The sequence below is a fragment of the Mus musculus genome, chromosome 17 (genome assembly GCF_000001635.26).
Source record: "Mus musculus strain C57BL/6J chromosome 17, GRCm38.p6 C57BL/6J".
NCBI classification, from domain to species: domain Eukaryota; kingdom Metazoa; phylum Chordata; class Mammalia; order Rodentia; family Muridae; genus Mus; species Mus musculus.
This window is the reverse complement of record NC_000083.6, coordinates 28,664,965-28,688,859: the sequence shown is the minus strand read 5'-3', so window position 1 is coordinate 28,688,859 and position 23,895 is coordinate 28,664,965. Positions and strand designations below refer to the sequence as shown.

At 46.5% G+C, this 23,895-nt stretch overlaps 1 protein-coding gene across 10 annotated transcripts in view; it reads left to right on the top strand.

The window, feature by feature from the left end:
- Nucleotides 1-23,895, top strand: part of Slc26a8 (solute carrier family 26, member 8) — a 53,495-nt gene that overhangs the window by 2,414 nt on the left and 27,186 nt on the right. For 8 of the 10 annotated variants that reach the window (XR_001782064.2, XM_011246387.3, XM_011246388.3 and 5 more), the window contains exons 3-5: nucleotides 12,657-12,796; nucleotides 16,009-16,125; nucleotides 18,776-18,957. Coding sequence is in view for 9 of the 10 variants with exons in the window: in XM_011246387.3 (XP_011244689.1) it covers nucleotides 12,657-12,796; nucleotides 16,009-16,125; nucleotides 18,776-18,957 (439 nt within the window). In the remaining variant the exon portion in view is untranslated. Of the gene's footprint in view, nucleotides 1-3,957; nucleotides 4,154-12,656; nucleotides 12,797-16,008; nucleotides 16,126-18,775; nucleotides 18,958-23,895 lie in introns of all 10 variants that reach the window. The other 2 variants (NM_001290320.1, XM_030249692.1) reach the window with 1 other exon arrangement.

Here is a 23,895-nt window from a genome sequence, read left to right as displayed (position 1 = left end):
TTTAAAATATCCCAAATAGAGATTTTAAACGAATCAGTGAGTGGGTGAATGGATGGATGGACAGATGGCTGAGGGTAGCAGAAGCAAAAAGAGCTGTGTTAACGTGCTTGTATTTTTTTTTAAGTGTTTTTTAGCAATGAAAGCCTGCTTAAAGATAAAGGCTGGGACTACAGCTCAGGGTAGAGTAGCCCTGCATGTGTTAGGCCCTCAGATGGGTCCCCAGCCCAGGAAGGAAGAATCAAAAAGAATTAAGGCATGGATGGTGGCTTACACCTATAACCCAGCATTGGCTAGCTGGGGACAGGAGGAGGAGGATGCCAAAGCCCACTACACTCCACCTTTGTGGGGAGCCTGTCTCACAATAAAGACAAGTAAGAGAAGTAGCGGGTAGTGCAGGGAGCCTCCAGGCTGCTCCACCCTACTGACTGCTCCACATCAGGCTCCCCAGCTCTGCTGTGCCCCTGCTTCTCTTTCTGTGTACACAGGCTCTCACTATGGCTGGCCTGGAACTCACTCTGTAGACCAGGCTGGCCTGGAACTCACAGAGATCCACCTGCCTCTGTCTCTGGAGTGCGGGGATTAAAGGCGCCTGTGCTGCCACTATACTGAGCTCCCCCCCGCCCCCCCCCCCCCCCCCCCCGTCTTAAAACATACTTTTGTACTGCCCCAGAAATTCTGACTCAGGAAATTATTTTTATTTGGTTTGTGGTTTTGTTTGTTTATTTTGAAGTAGGAGCTCATGACTGAAAGCTTTCTGTGTATCAGGCTGGTCTTGAACCCCTGATCTTCACTGCCTCTGTGTCCCAAGTGCTGAGGGTAGAGGCATGTGCCACCACACTCAGCTCCCTCTAGGAACAGGTTTTTGTTTTTGTTTTTGAAGTTTGTTTATTTTGTGTGTGTGGTCATAGATGTGGGCCACACTGCCCGGTGCAGGTCCCAGGAAAACTTGTGGAAGTTGGTGTCTCTCCTTTCACCTCATGGGTCCCACGGTTGTCAGGCTTGCTGGCAGGGGCCTTAACCTGCAGAGCCATCTCACCAGCCCTCCTCTAGGAACACTTTTAAACCTACCCCCTTTCTCCTCCCCCACCCCCTCCTCCTTCCCTCTCTCAGTTTAAAGTTGATGTCACTCAGATATTTTATTTCCCTTATATCATCTCTAAATTCTGTCCCTGAAATACCTATTCTCCCCTCCCCCCACTTGAACTCGGTCTCAATTCACCTTCTCAGGGAGTTCTCCATTCCCCAGGCTGGGACCCTCAGTATCTCTCTAGGTCATGTGACTTTTAAGACAGGACTCTGTTTTACCGTGGAGGAGCTAGGGCCTGAATTGTGGCCATGCTGAATCACTGTGGTACACTGAGGAACTCCTTATGCCTGTCAGAAAGGACAAGGTGATGGTTATCAGGAAGATACCAGGGGTGAGGGGAAGGGGGTTGTAGGCTGACCGTGGGTGGTCCTTCCTGCCCCCCCCCCCCCGCCCTACACCAGGCTCCCCACTGGGGAGATGCTGCTATCTTCCTGCTGTATTCCATGGAGAAGTTAGAAGACAACCTCGCCCTCAACCTTTAGCACTGTGGAGGGAATGGTCAGGGTGCACCAACATGGCCACGCTGTGGGCTATAAAGGAAGTCAGCTGGACTGCCTTCAGGATGCCTCAGTGCTGATCCCAATTCAAAGGATTGTTGAAAACCTGTACTTATTTATGTTTATTAATCTATATGCATGAATGTATGCCTGGTACATGCAGAGGTCAGAGGAGAGCATCAGATTCTGTGAAACAGACATTACAGATGGCTGTGAGCAGCCATGTCAGGGCTAGGAGCCAACCCTGGTCTTCTTGTTTGCAGAACAACAACTGAGCCAGCTCTTGAGTCCCCTATTTGGGATTGTTACTCAGACATGGTGGTAGGTACTTATTTACTGTACTCCAAGGTGGGGCAGGAAGAACAGGAGGCCAGCGGGTCCTCTGATGCAAAAGTGAGCTCTGGTTGCCTGTACTAAAAGCAATAATAATAATAATAATAAAAGCCAGGTGTGATGGCAAATGCCTTGAACCCTAGCCCTTGGGTGTTAGAGGCAGGTGGATTTCTGAGGTATTCAAGGCCAGCCTGCTCTACACAACAAGTTCCAGACCAGCCAGAGCTACGGATTGAATCCCCTTAAAAATCCCTACCAGATATACACCCCTACCGGACACACACACACACACACACACTAAGTAAACAGTAAACACTGAAGTTGTCAGAACTTCTGAGGTTTGTTCAGTTGGGTTGGGGTTTGCTTGTTCACGTGATTGTTCTGACAGGGTCTTGACCATGTAGGCCAGGCTGATCTCAAACTTGTCATCCTTGTGCTGCTATGGTACTGGGATTACAGGCCAGGCCACCATACCTGTGTCCATTAGGAAAATGAGAATAACATGTCCCTTGACTCTGAGACAGAACGGTTGTGAGGAAGGGTCTCGGAAAAACTGTGCAAAGATATCATCAGTATATGTGAATTATCTTACCTTCAAAATATACTGAGGGCAGACAGTTGGCCCACAGCTCTGACTCCCGTCCCGGGGACCTGAGTCAGGAAGACAGTCAGGAGCTCATCAGTCTGAGCCAGACTGAGCAACAAAGAAAGCAGGAAGAGCAGACCACGCGTGCAGCCCCACCACTCGGGGCACTGGAAGCTGGGAGACCGTGATCTCAAGGTTATCCTTGCCGACATTGTGAATTTGAGGCCGACCTGGACTACAAGACACCCTACCTCAAAAAAAGGCAAGGGTGCTAGAGAGATGGCTCAGCTGACAAAAGTGCCCACTGCTCTTGCAGAGGACCTGAGAGTGGCTCCTAGGAACCGCACTGGGCAGCTCACAGCCACCAATGCCAGCTCCTATTTCTGGCCTTGTAGAACACCAGTAAACACACATAAGAACATACCCACATACCGGGCAGTGGTGGCACATGCCTTTAATCCCAGCACTCAGGAGGCAGAGGCAGGCAGATTTCTGAGTTCAAGGCCAGCCTGGTCTACAGAGTGAGTTCCAGGACAGCCAGGCCTGCACAGAGAAACCCTGTCTTGAAAAACCAAAAAGAAAAAGAAAAAAAAGAACATACCCACAGAAAGACACACACACACAATACTTGTCCACATACACAAAAACAAATAATAAAAATATATTTTTTGGGGCTGGTGAGATGGCTCAGTGGGTAAGAGCACCCGACTGCTCTTCCGAAGGTCAGGAGTTCAAATCCCAGCAACCACATGGTGGCTCACAACCATCTGTAACGAGATCTGACTCCCTCTTCTGGAGTGTCTGAGGACAGCTACAGTGTACTTACATATAATAAATAAATAAATAAATAAATAAATAAATAAATCTTTTTTAAAAATTATATTTTTTTTTAAAAATCAAGAAAAGTGCTAATTGATTTAAATTTCTAAAAATTTGTTTATTTTGTTTTAAAGCTCTTTTAAGACAGGGTCACTCTATGTAGCCCTGGCTGGCTGGCCTGGAACTTGCTATGTAGACTAAGCTGTCCTGGACCTCACAGGGATTCACCTGGTTTTGCCTACCAGGAGCTAGGATTAAATATACACATGCTACCACACTCAGCCCTAAATATTTTTTTATATTTATTGGTTTTGGGGGGAGGGGAGAGTGTGTGCCAAGCATTATCATATATTCTATGTAAAGTCAGAGGACAACCTGTAGGCATCCTCGGGCTTTCACCACTGAGCCATCTCACCGACCCTAATACATGTTTGGTTCGTTTCGTTTGGTCCGGTTCAGTTTGGTTTGGCTTTCTCAAGATTTCTCTGTGCAGCCCTGGCTGTCCTGAAACTCACTCTGTAGACCAGGCTGACCTCGAACTCAGAAATCCGCCTGCCTCGCCTCCCAAGTGCTGGGATTAAAGACGTGCGCCACCACTGCCCGGAGCTACCTGTTTTTCCCTGATGTCTTCCCAGCTAATCCAGGAACAATGCAAACAGAGAGGAGCCTCCAGAGTTTCAGCAACAGATACACACAAATCCCTTTTGTGTACGATGTTAAGCGGAGCGTGTACAACGAGGAGAATTTCCAGCAGGAGCACAGGAAGAAGGGCCCCACCTCTGGGAACGTGGACATCGATATCACCACTTTCAAGCACCACGTCCAGTGCGGGTGCGTGTGCTCGCGCGCGCATGCACCCAGCCTCTCTCTGCTGCCCACCTCTGTTTTTGTCTTCTTTCTCTGAATTCCTGCTGTAAGAACCTTGCCATTGTGTGTGTGTGTGTGTTTATTGGCTGTGTGTATGTGTCAGTTTGTGTGTGTGTGTGTCTCTCTCTTTTTTTTTTTTTTTTTTTTTTTTTGGTTTTTCGAGACAGGGTTTCTCTGTGTAGCCCTGGCTGTCCTGGAACTCACTCTGTAGACCAGGCTGGCCTCGACCTCAGAAATCCGCCTGCCTCTGCCTCCTGAGTGCTGGAATTTGTGTATCTCTCTCTCTGTGTATCAGTGTGTATATGTATGTGTGTGTGTGTATATGTGTGTGTGTGTGTGTGTGTGTGTGTGTGTGTGTGTGTGTGTGTGTGTCTTGCAAGGTTCCCTGATTATAAACTTCTTGGGCATTTACTTTTAGACTGTTTTCTGATATTGCACTATCAAAAGACCCAAGACTGAGTAATTTCTAAATGAGGAGGTTTGCTGGGCTTATGATTCTGATAGCCACTGGGTCCAAAGACTATGGGTTCCTGTGTCCTGGTGAGGACACCCTGCTGTGTCACAACCTAGCTGAGAAGTGGGAAGGAAAGCCTCACTTTATAGAACCAGCTCTTCGCATGTAGTGGTGGTACACAGCTTTGGTCCCAGCACTCAGCAGACAAAAGCAGGCAGATCTCAGCCTGGTCTGCAGATTGAGTTCCAGGGGACAAAGGCCACACAGAGAAACCCTGCCTCGAAATGGATGAATGGATTAATTAGTTAGTTAATATATTAAAGGAAAAACCAAAACCCTGTTCTCCTGGTGCTAATTTAGCCCCACAGGAGCTAGCTCCAGGCATGAGGAAGAACTCCTGCAGCCCAGGCCTCACTACTCACTCACTACCTGTAAACATTGCCTCCAGTGGAGCCAAGCCCTTTGCACTTGAACCTTTGGGAGACTTGCCACATCTGCTTAACATAGACACAATATCTGGGGAGGATACCTAATGAACCCATTGTTCAATTGGGGCAGGCAAAATGGCTCAGTGGGTAAAGGAGCTTGCTGCAAAGCCTAAGGATCTGAGTTCTACCCCTGGGACCCACATGGTAGAAGGAGAGAACTGACTTTACAGGGTTGTCACCTGGTCTTCTCCACGCTAAATAAATGTAATAAAGCGCCAACTGCTGTTACTCGTCCAGCAGAGATTTAGACAGTTCTGACCGAGTAGACAGTGGTGACAGAGAGACTCTTGTACAAAGGTGACACATCACCTCTCAGTCCCACCCCACTGTCGTGGGGCTCTGAACCTCTCAGCAAACTGACGGGTAGAAGTGCTTCTTTATAGGGTCATTTCTATGCCTTATCGTTTTGTTTTTTCCTTGAGACAGGGTCTGGCCTTGTGCTCACGGTGTAGTATAGGCTAGCCCTCACGGTGTAGCACAGGCTAGCCTTGAAGTCCTGAGCCTCCTGCCTCCACCTCGTCAAGCTCCTTTACTTTCTTCTCTCCAGTTCTGGGGATTGAACCCACATTTGACATACACTAGGGAAGCACTCTGTCACTAGCTGTGTCCCCAAGCTGCTGGGGGGCTTTGTTGTCATTGTTGGTTGTAGTAAAGTATATATGATATCCAGCTGGTTGTTTTGACCATTTTAAGTGGGGATTTTGTGGCATAATTGTTGTTATGCAACTACCACCACAGTTGGTTTGCAAAAAAAGTTTTCATCACCTCAAACAGAAACTCTGTACTCATTAAGCAATCAGCTCCCCACCTCTCGCCCCACCCTTACAGAAGTCCCCTTGAGTGAGTCTGCCTCCTCTAGACAGAGCTCTGAGCCTGCCCTTTGGATTCCAGCAGAACCATGCAACATTTGCCTTCTGTGTCGGCCTTGTTCCACTTAGCACTGCTTTCAAAGTCCATCGGCATTATAACAAGTGCCGGCACACTGCCTCTCTTCTGTGGCTGAGTAGTAATCCGGTGTGCGTCTGTCTACCCGCTCTGCTCTGCCTGTCCGTCCGCATATTAACGAACACTCGGTTGTCCCCTTCCTTTGGCCTCTGAGAGTAATGTTGCTGTGATCACTGACACAGATCTATTTCAATCCCGGTGTTGAATTCTCTCAGGACCCTGAGTAAGGGTAGAATTCCCAGGTCATATGGCAGTTCTTTGTGCAGCTCTGAGCTGCCGTGTGTATGCTGGGAACCAAACTCTGGGCCTCAGGAAGAATGGCCAGTGCTCTTAACACTGAGCCACACCTAGCTCCTGCAAAGTCTTAGCTTTGATTTAAAAAAAAAATCAATCTGTTTTAGTCTGAGAATTTTATAGTTTGGCTGTTCTTTTTCTCTCTCTTTGTCAGAGATTGATCCTGGGGCCTCACCCACATGACACATGATCTACCACTGAGCTATATACAAATCTCTTCTTACTTTTTATATTGAAACAAGATCTTGCTAAGTTGCCCAGGCTGGTCTTAAACTCACTCTATAGCCTAGGCTGACTTTGAACTTGTGATCCTCTTGCCTCAGAATTCCAACTAACTGAGATTAACAGTCCTGAGCCACTAGGCCTATCATTTTTCACTCTTAAATTTAAGTTAAACTTAAGTTTAGTACCTTGTGTAAAGTCAGGTTCAACTGTATTTTTTAATATATGGATAGTCCACATTAGCCACATGGTCCATTAAAGAGAATGGATACTTTCCCATTAAATGTCACATCAAGAATAGTATTTATTGTTGGGCGGTCGTGGCGCACGCCTTTAATCCCAGCACTTGGAAGGCAGAGGCAGGCAGATTTTTGAGTTTGAGACCAGCCTGGTCTACAGAGTGAGTTCCAGGATAGCCAGGGCTGCACAGAGAAACCCTGTCTCGGAAAACAAGAACAAAAACAAAAACAAAAAAGAAGTACTCATTTATTTGTTTGTTTTGGTTTTTCGAGACAGGGTTTCTCTGTGTAGCCCTGGCTATCCTGGAACTCACTTTGTAGACTAGGCTAGCCTCAAACTCTACCTCCCATGTTAATGGGGCTAAAAGCATGCCCGGAGTTAGTTATAATTGTGTATATGTGAGTATGGGTATGTGCAAGAGAGTTTGGGTGCCTGGAGAAGCCAGAGGTCTCTGATCCCTCGAAGTTGGAGCCATTGATGGAGGTGATAGTGAGCCATTGACATGAATGCAGAGAGCTGAACTCATGTTCTCTGCTCAATAATCTCATAATATATAAAATAGATGTAATTAGAAGGAAAAACACTTATATTAAAATATAGTTAGCCAGGTAGTAGTGGTAGATGCCTTTAGTTCTATTACTGGGAGGCCAAGACAGGTGGATCTCTGAGTTTAAGGCCCAATTTTCACATGGGTCTAGTAACCACCATAGTTTCAAGGAAGTAATGAATGTAAACAATATTTCAAGATACCTCTAGGAGTAGTAACATTCTGGTTATAATGTCCAGTTCTATTGCTTCTAATTCAGTTTATAATCAATATTCCTAATTGAAGGAGCCAAGAATGGTGGCACATTCCTGTAACACCATCAAGGATGAGGCAGAAGGATTGTCACAAGTCTGAGTTCTTCCTAAACTCCATAGAATGCCAGACAGCTACAGAGCAAGATCTCTCTAAACAAACAATCAAACAACCTTTACTAAAGAAAATATGAAACATTGGCAGAATTTAGTGGAAATAATGACTCTTTGCCCCCAAATTCACATTCACCTCAAATTCTGCCTAAGACTTCCAGATTCCAATAACCTAAGGTTAGGAATCATGGGATGGACATTGTGACAGTAGCTGTCATTACTGCAGTTGTCCTTGCCCAAACCTGGCCTCTGCCACCATCTTGCCTGCGACTGTCGATAGCCAAGTTCTATCTCGCCTTCAGCTGCTCTGTGCCCTTTATTCATGTCCTGCCTTGTGCAAATTGATGACCCCTCTGCTTCTATGGCACTGCCTACCACCTTCTGCCTCGGGCAACAAGAGTGAATGTCTTACCAGAACAGGTGCCAGGCCCCAGGCAGGGACAAGGCTGAGGGTTCTATCCTCAGAATCACGTGCAAGCAGGCAAGATGATCATCTTCTGTAACTCTACCCTAGAAGCAAGTATTACCAAGGCGATTTCCCCCTCTGGCCTCTGCCTGCTCCAGCATCCTCTCGAGACACAAGTCACCAACTCTGCTTCATGTGGCCTTTCTGTTCTTTCTCTTTCCCTTTTCCTTTTTAATTTAAAGTCTAAGTGAGACAAATGTTATAGATGTTCTAAGGCTCAGCTTACATTTTAAAGAAATCTTTGCTTTTAACTGCTTACATTTTCCTTTCTCTTCATATCTCTACTTCAAAAGCATCATTCCAGCCTTTTCTGAATTTTAACCAGAAATGTAGGCCAGTAGGGCACTGAAAGCATGGTTCTGCTTCCAGGATGTTTCCTCTGGAGGCCAGTGTCCGCTCTTGCCCAGCGGTGTGGCCACAGGTGACTTATTCAGCCAGCCTGTGCTGTCTCCTCTGAACACTGGGGAGGAGAGTGGCACCTGCCTTGGTCCTGATTAGGAAGGATTTCTTTTTTATGTCTAGGAATAGTAAACACTAGATAACTGGCTTTGGGTTTCTGGTTGAGGAAGATTTTTAGTAAATAAAATAATCTTTTAAGTCCATCTCTTCCTTTCTACAGAAAAACATCTTATCTCATTCCTTGTTTTCTTCCTGTTGTTTGGCAACTCCCTGTTCCCTCTTTGATGTCAAACACCCCTGCATCTTTTCACCAACTCTGACACTCTTCAGTCTTTTAATTGAGACAGTCTAATGTAGACCTTGGACGTGTGTGTGTGTGTGTGTGTGTGTATGTGTGTGTGTGTGTGTGTATGTGTGTGTGTGTGTGAATAACCTTGGGTGTTGGATCTTGCCTTCCACCTTGTTAGAGATACTGTCCTTGTTGTTTGCTACTGCATATGCAGCCTTGCTGTCTGGTCGGCTCCTGAGAATCCTGTGTCTTCTTTGCATCTCCCCAAGGATCCTTGGCGTTACAGGTTCACTGTGCATCTGGCTCTTATACTAGTCCTGGGAATGCAGACCCAGGTCCTTATACTGAGCTGAGCCCCAGCCCACAGTTCTCACTTAAGATGCCTTCAGTAAATCAGAATTTTTCTCTAAAAGCTTTCCCATTTCGCCCATTGGCACCAGTTTCCTGTCTCTCTGACTCCCTTCTTGGTCCTGTGCAGCTCAGACCCAATTTTCCCCAATGCCAAAGACCTCGATGACTGCACAGGGTTAGCCAAGTGGCACTTGTGGAGGAGGGGGTGCAGCATCAGGTGAAGGAACAGATTGTCCTAGTGCCACGCTCCGGGTTTGAGGTGGGAGCATCAAGCTTGCTCTCTCTAATTCTGACTCTACACCTTCCTCAAACCCAGCAAGTCCCTTGAATCGCAGTCCAGCATTCCTCCCAAACCTCTGAGCAGAAGGGAGCATCTGTCCACAGTAAGCCCAGCATTGTAGAGAAGCCAAAATGCTGAGCTCGGTACCAGAAGGCATGGCTTCCCGCCCCAACTCTGCTCTGCTCCTATAGGTGACTCTGACCTTGGGGAAGGTATTCGTAATTATGTGGCCTCATGTACCTTAGTGATCCTTGTGGTCATGCCAGACAGAATACACGAGATTGGGGCTGGACAGGTGGCTCAGCAGTTAAAAGCACTGGCTGTTCTTTTTTTTTTTTTTTTGTGGTTTTTCGAGACAGGGTTTCTCTGTATAGCCCTGGCTGGCCTTGAACTCAGAAATCCGCCTGCCTCTGCCTCCCGAGTACTGGGATTAAAGGCGTGTGCCACCATGCCCAGCTAGCACTGGCTACTCTTAAATAGGCTCTGAGTTCAATTCCCAGCACCCATACCGTGGTTCATAACCATCCATAACTCCAGGTCCAGGGGACCAAATGCCCTCTTCTGGCCTCCTTGGGCACTACACGCACATGCTACACATACAGGTAAAACACATTCAAGTAAAATACTTTTATACACATAAAATAAGTCTAAAAATGTTGAAATACATGAAACCACTTCCTCTCTGATCATACACTTTAGCAGTGCACATGCTACAGTTATATTTGTTGTTATAGTCAAATCTCTTATCTAACCCAACACATCTGTGAAGAAAATCCTAGTCCGAGGGGCTGGTGAGATGGCTCAGTGGGTAAGAGCACCCGACTGCTCTTCCGAAGGTCTGGAGTTCAAATCCCAGCAACCACATGGTGGCTCACAACCATCCGTAATGAGATCTGACTCCCTCCCTACAGTGTACTTACATATAATAATAAATAAATAAATCTTTAAAAAAAAAAAAATCCTAGTCCGCTGCCAGTTCCTGCCAAACTAGGAATGGGAAAATGTAACTTAAAGCCAAACTGGTTTCATGCATCTATAGAGTGTGGTCTCCCTCTGTCAGTTGTCCTCTACCCATAGTTGATCTTTCACAGGCATCACCTGAGATCATCAGAAAACATGGATATTTTAGAATTCACAACAGTAGCAAATCACAGTTGTGAAACAACAACAAAATAGTTTTATGGTTGGGGTTACGCCCACACGAAGAACTGTATATATTAAAGGGCCTCAGCATTAGGGAGCTTGAGAACCACTGGCAGAGATGATCTGAAGCGACTCCATTTTGGTCTGGTTTTGAGATAGGGTGTCATTATGCTGTCCAGGCTGATGCATGGGCTCCCGTGATCCTTCCGCCTCGGCCTCCCTAGTCGATGGCACTGCAGGTATGTGCTACTGTACTCTGCTTTTCCCACCAGCATGCTGGGGTTTGTTTGTTGCTTGATCCTTACTTTGTGACCCTTTGTGAACCAGTCTGGCTTTGAACTCAGAGATTGCCAGCCTCTGACTGTGGAGCTGGAGTCAAAGTGTATTGTCATACTTTTCGGTGCTTCCTTCCTTCCTTCCTTCCTTCCTTCCTTCCTTCCTTCCTCCCTCCCTCCCTCCCTCCCTCCCTCCACCCTTCCTTTCTTTCAGACACTGTATATCCAGAGATGATATTGAAGAGCTCCTCCTGCCTCCACCTCCTGAGGTTTGCGATTATAGGCATGCACCACATACACGGCATGCCTGGTATATGTGGTGCTGGAGACTTAACCAGGGGCTTCATGTGTGCTTTACCAACTGAGCCACATTCCCAGTCCCCCACTCCCAAATTTCCTTCTGATAGAGAAATGGTCTGTCACTTGCAGACTCTACCACTGGGTGCTAGTCATAAGAACCAAAGCACCTCCAGACACAACCCAGCTGCCTTCTGGGAAACAGAACTGCTCCTAGGACAGACCCACAGATAATATAGCCTTTAAAATCTGCGGTCTTTTCTTTATATGGCTAACTCTTCAAGTACAAAACTCTGTTTCTGTAACAGTCTAGCTGTCCTAGGCAAATTCAGACAGCTGGTTAGTGTTTGGTTAGATTAGCGTATGTGAGAATGATATGCAGGTGTTACCTGAAGCAGGACAGGATGGCTCCTAGAGGAGACACAAGCTACCAAGTAGAGTGTTTGCCGCGCTTGCTGCACATGCCGCACAAGCACTGTACTTAAATTCCTGGAGTTCAACCCCAGTGACTCACATGGTAGAAGGAGAGAACTGACTGACTCCTAAAAGTTGTCCTCTGACCTCTATATATCCCCACGTGCAAACAAACAAATAAATAAATAAATAAATAAATAAATATAAAAACTAAGGCATTGGGGCTGGAGAGATGGCTCAGTGGTTAAGAACACTGAATGCTCTTTCAGAGGTCATGAGCTCAAATCCCATGACCACATGGTGGCTCACAACCATCTGTAATGGAGATCTGATGCCCTCTTCTTGTGTGTCTGAAGACAGCAACAGTGTAATCACATACATAAAATAAATAAATAAATCTTTAGGAGAAGAATTGGATTCCCTGGGACTAGAGTTACATACAGATGGTTGTAAGCTACCATGTGGGTGTTATGAACTTATCCTTGGAAGAGCAACAAGTGTCCCTAACCACTGACCCATCTCCCCCATCTCCAAAACACTGTTCTTATTAAAGACTCAGTGATACTAGTTCATTCTCTACCAGAGGTTAGTTGGTTTGACTCTCTCCAAACTGCCAGCAAAAACACAGAACTAACTGGACACTGGACATTGCGTCTCAGTTCTTTCCAGCTATACCTTGCTGGTTCTTGCTGGTGGTTTTGTCCTCCAGGAATATTTCTTAACATGTAGAGGTATCTTGTTCTCCAGGCCAGGGGTAGACAGGCTACCATCTTCTATTGGGTAGAAAGAAGCCAGGATGCTAAACATCCTGAAATTCAATTTGTAAGACCATCAGTCTTCCAGCAAAGGATATTTTGATCCAACATGTCAAAACGTCCTTTGTGCTAATGGGAAATGTGTTGTAAGGGAGTGCGGGTTACACCCTGCACCTTTCCTTAGCCGGGGGTCGGGGGTCTCTGTGGAGAGCCTTGCTGAGTCTCTGTTCTTCCTTCTCCCAGCTGCTCCTGGCACAAGTTCCTGAGATGCATGCTCACAGTCTTCCCCTTCCTGGAGTGGATATGTTTGTATCGATTCAAGGACTGGCTTCTTGGAGACTTACTTGCTGGTTTAAGTGTTGGTCTTGTTCAAGTTCCCCAAGGTAAGAGCAAATCTCAAGCTGCCTTAGCCCAGAGCTGACCTACTGGGCCTCAGCTGCTCTCAGGGGCAAACAGTAGTGCTGGGTGAACAGAAGGACAACAAAGGAGCTGCCTGTCTGCCGTAGACCAGGCTGGCCTCAAACTCAGAAATCCGCCTGCCTCTGCCTCCCGAGTGCTGGGATTAAAGGCTTGCGCCACCACGCCTGGCCTAATTTTCTTTCTTAATGTTTATTTATTCATTCATTCATTCATTCATTCACTCATTCTGTTTGTAAAGAGGTTAGAGGATGACTAAGGGAGTCTGCTCTCACCTTCCATCATGATTTGTGTCCTGGAAATCTCACTCCAGCCCCACCTTTCTTTAAACACACACACACAGAGAGAGACAGAGAGAGGAGAGAGAGAGAGAGAGGAGAGAGAGAGAGGAGAGAGAGAGACAGTGTGAGCGAGAGAGAGAGAGAGAGAGAGAGAGAGAGACTGAAGTTATTAAGGGTTCCATACTGTGTACTAGCTATATCTTTTTAAAGAAAGTTCAGCTTTCTCTCTTGCAACCTTTCATTGTGTGTGGTGATTGTATGTGGCACTGTGTTACACTGACATTTGATGTAAGTGCATACCATTCATTGGCCATGACCCCACATCTCCTCCATTTTGCCCCTTGCCCTCCTTGTGCTTGCATGTCATATGTACATACATGATTTCATGTGCCTATGTAAGATCGAGGAACCACACATGAGAGTAGACAGCCCACATTTGTGTTTCTGAGACAGTAATAATTCACTTCCTCTGATGACCTCCATTTTCCTGCAGATGACACAGCTTGACTCCTGATGGCTGAAAAGCCTCCACTGTAGGTACCCATACTTCCTTTGCCTATTCCTCTGTCACTGGACACTGGGCTTCTGGAGTCAGCACCTCTCTTAAATGTCCCTGAAGTGTTCTTTCTCCACTAATGACCAATCAAGTGTGGGAGTCCCTGTGCTCAGAGAACCCCACAGCCAGGGTGTGCCTCTGGCTTTCCGAAGATGGATGTGCTAACAGGCCTCCTTTTTACCACAACCAGTACTCCCCGGCAGCACTGCTGCTCTAATGTTTCCCTGTCTACAGGGAAACAGGCTAGAGAGTCAACCAAAGATGAAATATGTCCATGTGAAGACACTGGGCTTCATTACTCCTGGGTTCCAACTAGCCTAGCGTTCTCACATAGTCATGCAGGAGGTTGAACTCAGGCCCTGTGCACACTGGGGAAGTGCCCAGTCACTACGCTTACCTCAGCCCTAGTCTCTAGGGAACATCTATCTGGCAGGCAGTTTGCCAGGATCTAGTGAGCACACCCCTGGAGTTTTCATGAAGGATATGTAATCTTGAGGAATTTGCATGTCTGTGGACCAGGAGACATGTGAGAATATCTATCCATAGCTTCGTCTTCTCCTGGAATCAGAGGCTGAGCCTTGTGAAATCCTGGAGACAAGAATGAAGGAAATGGCCACTACAGACCGGGATGGATGCCTTTTTAGTTTAATTCTAGTTTCTGATGAGGTTGAGTATCCCTCGAGCCTTCATAATAAGTTTACTATTTTGCACAAAGTAATTTAAGCATAGTTTCTACTTTTTGTAATCAATAGAACCTTGATTTAAAAAAGGGGGGAGGAGCTGGGGATATAGCTCAGTCAGTAAGACAGGAGAGTGCCTGCTGCCTGACCTGAGCTCAACCCACAACCCATGGAGAGATTCAAGGAGAGACCCAGCTCCATGAAGGTGTCCTCTGACCTACACACACATACATGTTATGGCACACACACATGCAGATACACATGGACACATACCCCATAATAATAAGTAAGTATTTTGGTAGGTTTTCTGTTTGTTTGTTTGTTTGTTTGTTTGTTTGTTTGTTTTTCTCTTAAACAAAGTCTCTCTACATAGAGACCTGGAACTCACTATATAGAACAGGCTGGCTTTGAACTCACAGAGATCCATCTGCCTGTGCCTCCCCAGTGCTGGGCTTAGAGGTAAATGGTTGAGCATGGTGAAGTAGGTTTTAAGGCCTCATAAAGGAATACTAACTTAGAAAAGAGATTGAGGAGATGGCTTGGCAGTTAAGAGCATTGACTGCTCTTCCAGAGGACCTGAGTTCAATTCCCAGAACCACATGGTGGGCTCGCAACCATCTGTCATGGGACCTGATGCCCTCTTCCAATGTGTCTGAAGAGAGTGACAGTATACTCACATGCATAATATAAATAAATATTAAAAAAAAATTGCCGGGTGTGGTGGCACACGCTTTTAATCCCGGCACTCGGGAGGCAGAGGCAGGCGGATTTCTGAGTTCGAGGCCAGCCTGGTCTACAAAGTGAGCTCCAGGACAGCCAGGGCTACACAGAGAAACCCTGTCTCGGGAAAAAAAAAAAAAAAAAAAAAAAGAGATGGGGTAGTTAGCATATAGAAGACAAACTGCATCTGGCAACCTGAAGTTAAATGATTCTGCCCTTCTCTGCTTTTGGCCCTAGAAGATCCCAAGGTCACCTATTTTATTTTTATTACTTTCATTTATGTACGCGTGTGTGTCTGTGTGTGTCTGTGTATGTATATGTGGGAAGGTACATGATAGTGCAGGTGCCCTTACAGGCCAGAGACATTCAATTCCCTGGAACTGGAGTCAAAGGCGGATGTCTGCCACCAAACATTGGTGCTAGGAACCAACCTATGTCCTCTGAAAGAACAGCAAATGTTCTGCACTGCTTGCCCGTCTGTCTGTCCTCAGGCCTTTTAGACTGCAGAGCAATAAGCACGATTTGAAGATCTGGAGCTAGAGACCCCACAGCTGCATTGTGTCCTTTCCCTGTCTGTGAGTCTGTCAGAGAGCTATGGTGTAGAGCTAGGTTTGTGTCTTGGTTGGTAAAGTGTCTGGAGCCTTCACAAGCCCCGAGCTCAGTCTCCAGCACTCATAAACCAACACACTGGCCAACACCTATAATCCCAGCAGTCAGGAGGTGGAGAGGGAAGGTCAAGGGTCAGAGTCACTCTCTGATACACAGTGAGTCTGAAGCCATCCGGGGTTATCTGCGTCTCCATCTTAAACCAAAGCTAAAACACAAAAGCACTTTGGAAGCCAGGAGTCTCTACATATACCTGATCACTCTTAGCAGTTTTCCTTTAAGGTAACTTTTAAAGCCAAATGGTCCTTGCTTAACTAAGTGATTTTGCTTTTCAGGCCTGATACTTAGTTTACTGACAAGGCAGCTGATTCCTCCCCTCAACGTCACTTACGCCGCCTTCTGCTCTTCAGTCATTTATGTCATTTTTGGATCATGTCATCAAATGTCCATCGGTGAGTTCAGCCCTGGAGCCATGGGAGCCAGATGAGTCATTGTTATCACTTGTTGTTAGCAGTCAGTGCCAGGCAGCTTTCAGTCATCGTAAGGAAATGCCCAGACCATCAGCCTAAATGAGGAAAGCTTACATAGACTCGTGGTGTCTCAGTTAGGGAGTTACTGCGAACAGACACCATGTGAACAGACACCATGACCAAGGCAACTCTCATAAGGACAACAGTTAACTGGGGCTGGCTTACAGGTTCACAGGTTCAGTTCATTATCGTCCAGGCAGGAACCTGGCAGCATCCAGGCAAGCATGGCACAAGAGGAGCTGAGAATTCTACATCTTCATCTGAAGGTTGCTAGGAAGACTGGCTTCCAGGCAGCTAGAACGAGGGTCTTAAAGCTCACACCCACAGTGCCACACCTACTCCAACAGTGCCACACCTTGGCCACTCCTTGGGCCAAGCATATACAAACTATCACACATAGTATTTGAGGTTTCAGTCCATGTCACTTGTATCCATTGTTTCTGTGCCTGTCTCAAGGCACAGATCTAAAGTGCATGGTGGAGCAAAGCAGCTCACACAAACACACAAGTACATGCTTACACACAGACAAACATGTATATATATGCACATACAAAACCACATATAGGGGCTGGAGAGATGGCTCAGTGGTTAAGAGTGCCAACTGCTCTTCCGAAGGTCCCGAGTTCAAATCCCAGCAACCACATGGTGGCTCACAACTATCCGTAACAAAATCTGATGCCCTCTTCTGGAGTATCTGAGGACAGCTACAGTGTACTTACATATAATAAATAAATCTTAAAAAAAACACACATATAAGCCGGGCGTGGTGGCGCACGCCTTTAATCCCAGCACTTGGGAGGCAGAGGCAGGTGGATTTCTGAGTTCTAGGCCAGCCTGGTCTACAGAGTGAGTTCCAGGACAGCCAGAGTTACACAGAGAAACCCTGTCTCTAAACTCTAACCCCCCCCCAAAAAAAACCCACCACATATATACATGCACATACATGCAGACACATACTCAAACACATCCAAATGTGCATGTACACATTCATACACATCATATACACAATCCATGTATACATGCACACAGAGCTACGCCCACAAGACACATGTGTACATACACACACAAACATATACAGATACATACAAATAGACACATTTGTATATACACACACACGCAAACATACATGTGCACACACACAAGATGCACATGAACAGACATTTATACATACATCCATGAATGCACACATGTACGTGCAGATGTATGCACTCATGTACACATGTATGCATGCACACTAGCTCGAGTGACACAGCAAAGGACAAGATGTACTCAAGGGCATGTTCTCAAGCCCCTACTTCATCCATTGAATGCCAAGGCTTCACCACATGAGCTTTTAGAGTGCATTTAAAATAAACCCTTGGCCCCCAAAACCGACATCTGTCCCACAGTGCAAAGTACATTCATTCTTTCTCAGAGTCTCCCCATAGTCTTTACAAGTCTAGCACTGCTCAGAAGTCCAAATCTGATCACGATAATCCTCCTCTTTGAATATCTCTAAAACTCAAACTGTGGGGCTGATGAAATGGTTCAATAGTTAAGAACGTGGTAGTGCACGCTTTTAATCCTAGCACTTGGGAGGCAGAGGCAGGTGGATTTCTGAGTTCGAGGTCAGCCTGGTCTACAAAGTGAGTTCCAGGACAGCCAGGGCTACACAGAGAAACCCTGTCTCAAAAGAAATAAAAAAACAAACAAACAAAGAAACACTCACCCACAGGACGGACACTTCCCTGACTCAGGAGTCCATCCACACACGAACTTAGAGGTGACTAGAATAGGTACAGCTCATGTATCAGAAGACTTATGGCTGTTTGAGACGCTCCCTACTCCTCCCTTCTCTGAAGTGACCACTAAGTGTTCTTTTCAATGTCTTTTCCAGCACTGGCTGCAGCCTGGCCACCATCCCCAACCTCTAGACTTGGGGTATTGCTCAGCTTCAGTGAGGGCATCTTCACGTGCTTGGCTCAAACATGCCACGTGTTGACTTGCATTTGAATGTGAAGAAAACAGTTTTACTCCCATATTCCCGAATTCCTAGGGAGCCTCACGGGGAGGGCTCACCTTTGTTCCTGTGTGCCTGTTACACGAGGACAAAACGAAACACTGCTCAAGGCCACTCGCATCTCACCATACATTTGGCTAGGCTGGAGCAAGCATTCGGTGTTATCGTCTTCCGATGTTCTGGTGGCACTTTCACCATCCTCCCTCTTTTGGGAGGAGCAGAGTCTCACTGTGCAGCTCTGGCTGGCCTGGAACTTGCCATGTAGACCACACCTGGCTGCCTCCCTCTTGTAACTTAGAGTCTAAGTGCAGGCACAGTGGCTAAGCCTGACAGTAATCTCCAGGCCATCTGTGCATGAGTGTCAGCCTCTGTGCCCACAGGGGTGTGACCCCTGACCTACCAGCTCTGAGTTCTGTGATACCCCATTCTTGTCCCTCCTTTCTCTTCCTTCTCAGTGATGACTTGGGTAATGTAATACCCAAGTAATGTAATGGTAATAGTATTCATAATAATAGAGCATAAGAGTGCTTTGGTTCTCTAAACTTGAAATCTGTTTCCTGCACTTCTTCCTAGGCCCCTTCTTCCTTGTGAGTGCTCTGATGATCAATGTCCTGAAGGATAGACCCTTCAACAATGGTCACCTGATCTTGGGAACTTTTGTCAAAGATGACTTCTCTGTCCCCACATTCTACTTGAGCTACAACAGATCCTTAAGTATGGTGGCATCTACAACTTTCCTGACTGGGATTATTCAGGTAGGTCTTGCGCGCGCTCAACTGGCCAGGAAGAACGACGCTGCAACAAGATCCTTCTGCACACGTTTATTGGGAGAGCTTGATTGTAGAGGCGAAAAGACTTCGAGCCCAGAACTGGTGCTGCTTTTATAGGCCTAGGAGGGGCGTGTCTCACACCCGGATTGGTTATGCACTAAGCCTCATTTGCATGTTCCTCATCTGATTGGCTACTCTCTCTCAGTACCTTACAGAACCTCATTATCATACCTCATTTGCATGTCTCACATCTGATTGGTTATACTCTCAGTACCTTACAGAACCTCATTATCATACCTCATTTGCATGTCTCACATCTGATTGGTTATACTCTCAGTACCTTACAGAACCTCATTATCATGCCTGGGCCAGGCAGTGTCTTTGCAAAAAACTTTACTGCATATGTACACATTGGTTGTTTGTCCATTCTTATGCGTGGTGGCCAGCAGTAGTCAGTGCCACTCTGCAACGGCACATGTGGCTTCCCACAGGTAGGAACTGAGCCTCTGAATTGCTTTGACTCCTGTGAGTGAACGCCAGGTCCCCAGCTGATGGCACTGTTTGGGAAGGCTGTGGAAGATTTAGAAGACAGCCCGCAAGAATGATGTGCCATGGGGGCAGCCATGCCTGCTTTCTGCTCTCTGCTGCTGCTTTGCTGGGTGTAGACAGGCGCGGAGCCATCTGCCCACTCCTGCCCCAAGAACTGGCAGCAGACGGAAGAGGCCCCTCCTGCAGCTGATGGGTCTGGACTGGCATAGGTTCCTCTCTGAGCACTGACTTAGAATTCACCTCTGAGCTTCCTCATCAGCGCTTCTTCCATTCCTCAATTTTGCCTTCCAAAAATCATTTATTCAAGCCAAGAGGTGGTGAACGCCTTTAATCCCAGCACTTGGGAGGCAGAGGCAGGCGGATTTCTGAGTTGGAGGCCAGCCTGGTCTACAGAGTGAGTTCCAGGACAGCTTCTGAGACAGAGTCTCTCTACACAGAAAAACCCTGTCTCAGAAAACAAAAACAAAAACAAACAAACAAACCAATCAAACAAAATCACCTTTTCTGGTCTTTGGAGAAGAAGGTGAAAGACTTGTGGCCTCACAAGCTGAGTTTGGGCTTGATAAGCATCAGAGAGCCTGGGTAGAGTTAGATCCTACAATAATGAGAGGACAGGAATATAGCAGCTCACAAATCTCCACATTTTCTCAGTGGTGTCCTTAGCATCCTTTGAGAGCTCACCTCCTCAAGCTCCCCTATCACACCCAAGCCGTTCTCTCAGGCTGACTTCCCTGTCCTCTCAACTGATTCTCACTGATCCCTCCGGGACTACCTTTCATCAGCAGGCTCTCCTGCAAGTCCACAAAGGACAAGCTGCCCCCATGGATGGCGCTAACCCCTACGGGCTGAGTGCAGAGGGAAATGATTACACGTCAGTGAGCCTCAGCTCTCAGTGTATAAGGTGGAAATAGTGCTCTTGAGAGGATTAAATGAAAAACTTGACGTGGAATACTCAGCAAGAGCCTACTACACTGTACACGTCATGGAGGTAATCTCTGTGTACAAAATAGGCTGGCACCTTAACATCCCTCTCAGAGGGCCACATGTCTCTGGTCCTAGCTACTAGGGAGACCAAGACAGGAGGATAACCTGAGCCCAAGAGTTGGAGACCAGCCTGGGTCACATAATGAGACTTTATATGAATAGATGAGGACCTAGTTGAAGTATTTTATAAAATGATAACTATATAACCCCCACATTAATATACACAAATGTGCAGATTTCACAGGCTGACAAAACTCTAAGTAGAAAAACAGTAAAAACCCATATGGAGATAAATGATAAACTTAGGAAAATGAAAGGCAAGGAGGAGAAAATATCTCTTAAGCAGGAAAGAAAAGCATTTTCCCTACAAAGGGAAAGCACCTCAAACAACAGCAGGTTTCTTCTTGGAAATTCCAGTGGAAAAGAGGGGCTTATGAATGAGCACAGACAGCCCATGAACCGTAACCAGAGGGCCTGGTTCTGTGTACACAAGAACACCTTGGCAGCGAAATAATGAGAGTGACTGAGGCCCAGCCCGTGACACCATTTTCGTGGGATCATGTCCTCTTGTATGCTCCATGGCTACAAGCCACCTGCATCCATTGCACACATACAGAACCACACCTTAAATACACAGCAACAAAATCAGTCCAGAGACTGGAGAGGTGGCTCAGCTGCTGAGAGCACTGGCTGCTCTTGCAGAAGATCCAGGTTCAATTGCCAGCACCCACATGGCGGCTCCCAGCCATGTGTATCTCTAGCTCCAGGAGAACTGAAGCCCACTTCTGCCCACATCAGGCACTAGGCACATACATGGTACACAGCCCAAGGCCTACGCAGCCTACAGAGTGAGTTCAAAGGCAAACTGAGAAACCTAGAAAGACCCTTCAAAACTGAAAGCCTGTAGCCGGGCGTGGTGGTGCACGCCTTTAATCCCAGCACTCGGGAGGCAGAGGCAGGCGGATTTCTGAGTTCAAGGCCAGCCTGGTCTACAAAGTGAGTTCCAGGACAGCCAGGGCTATACAGAGAAACCCTGTCTCAAAAAAACAAAAACACAAAAAACAAAAACAAAAAAACCCTGAAAGTACAGGAGGTGCTCAGCAGGTAAAAGTGCTGCTGTTCTCGCAGAGGCTAAGAGTTCAGTTCCCAGCACCCATGGCAGGCAGCTCTCAGCCAGCTGTGATTCCAGTTCCTGGGTTCTGATACCTTCTTCTGGCTTCCTCAACCCGGTGTATGCTTGGACACATACACACACAGATACACATACACACACACACACACACACACACACACACACACACAAAAGTGTCTTTTGAAAAATGTTAAGAACAGAAAGGGAGATTTGGACTGGAAAGATGAGTCAGTGGTATGCCAAAGACTTAAAGTTCCACAGAATCACAAGGTCTCTGTCTTGGAACTCCATACGTAGAACAAGCTGGCCTTGAACTCACAGAGATCCACCTGCCTCTGCTTGCCACATTGAATCAATCTATCTTTCTTTCTTTTATTCCTTCCTTCCCTCCTCCTCCTCCTTCTTTGTCTTGTCTTTTTTCTCTATCTTCAACATCTTCTTTGTTTTCTTCATCTTTGTCTTCTTTGTCTTTATCTTGGTCTTCATCATCTTCACATCTTCATCTTTGTCATCTTTGTCTTCATCTTCTTCACCTTAGTCTTCATCTTCACAGTCTTTTTCATCTTCTTTATCTTCATTATCTTCATCATAGTCTTCATCTTCATCCTCTTTGTCTTCTTTGTCTTCATCATCTTCATTGTCTTCATCTTTTTCTTCTTCACCTCCTCCTCTTCTTCTTCCCCTTCCTCTTCCTCCTCCTCCTTCTTTTGGTTTTATGAGACAGGGTTTCTCTTTGTTTTGTTTTTTGAAACAAGGTTTTTCTGTATAGCCTTGGATGTCCTGTAACCTTTGTAGACCAGGCTGGCCTCAAACTAAAAAGATCAGCCTGCCTCTGCCTCCCTAGTGCTGGGATTAAAGGCGTGTGCCACCACCACCTGGTGGTTCTTGTATCACTCTTAGTACACAGGAGTCATGAGGCCAGGAAGACTGGTGTGGCATTTGTTTGCATACGTGGTTGTTATGGGTCTCACGTGGCCTGGGCTACTCTTTTTTTTATTATTATTATTATTTGGTATTTTCCTCGTTTACATTTTCAATGCTATCCCAAAGGTCCCGCATACCCACCCCCCCAATCCCCTACCCACCCACTCCCCCTTTTTGGCCCTGGCATTCCCCTGTACTGGGGCATATAAAGTTTGCAAGTCCAATGGGCCTCTCTTTGCAGTGATGGCCGACTAGGCCATCTTTTGATACATATGCAGCTAGAGTTAAGAGCTCCGGGGTACTGGTTAGTTCATAATGTTGTTCCACCTATAGGGTTGCAGTTCCCTATAGCTCCTTGGGTAATTTCTCTAGCTCCTCCATTAGGGGCCGTGTGACCCATCCAATAGCTGACTGTGAGTATCCACTTCTGTGTTTGCTAGGCCCCGGCATAGTCTCACAAGAGAGAGCTATATCTGGGTCCTTTCAGCAAAATCTTGTTAGTGTATGCAATGGTGTCAGCATTTGGAATGGGCTACTCTTAAACCCACTATGTAATCAGAGATGATCTTGAACTCCTGGTCCTCCTGCGTGCTGGAGCTGCAGGTGGGCACCGTCACACCATATTCTGCATCTTAGCTCCTCCATGTTGTCTTTTCCACTGTGATGAGAAGGGCTCCAACTCAAAACGAGCCTTCTGTATCCCTTTCAGCCTTCTGTGGCTGTTTCCTCTGTGTCCCTCTAGAGGACTGAGAGTGAAGCCACCTAATAGCTGCTGGTGTTTCAGAAGAGAAAGAAAGATGTGGGGTGGGGCATGTTGGGAGCTTCTGACTCAGCACCCAAGGAGCCCGATTCCCTGGGGAAGAGAGCCTGGGAAGATGGTGTCGGTGCCTCTGACCTTCTGCTTGGGGATCTTTTTTGAACAGAGGCTATAAGGTGGCTGGAGAGTCCAGTTGGTGCGACTGCTGACCTAGGGTTACTACTGCTGTGATTGTTAAGGCCTAGGTAACTGTTGCCTGACTAGTCAGGCATCTTGTGCTGTTACTAATGTTATAAGGAGTTTTTTTCATGTGCTGTTACTAGGAAAATGTCTCAGGCCCTGGTGATTGCATATTCTGTTGTGTTCTGGTCTTTGGTGTTCTTGGAAACCAATCACAATTAAAGTCAGTACTTTTGGCTACAATAAGCTTGAATCTGAACCACCTGCCAGGTAGCACTTTCTGCACCTGTGTATATGATAGGCTGCCCCAGGGTGGGCTCCGACAAGAGAGACACCCGAACCAACATAAGCCATTTGGAGTAAAACTTCAATTTTGAGTAGGGGCTAAGTAAAGTTT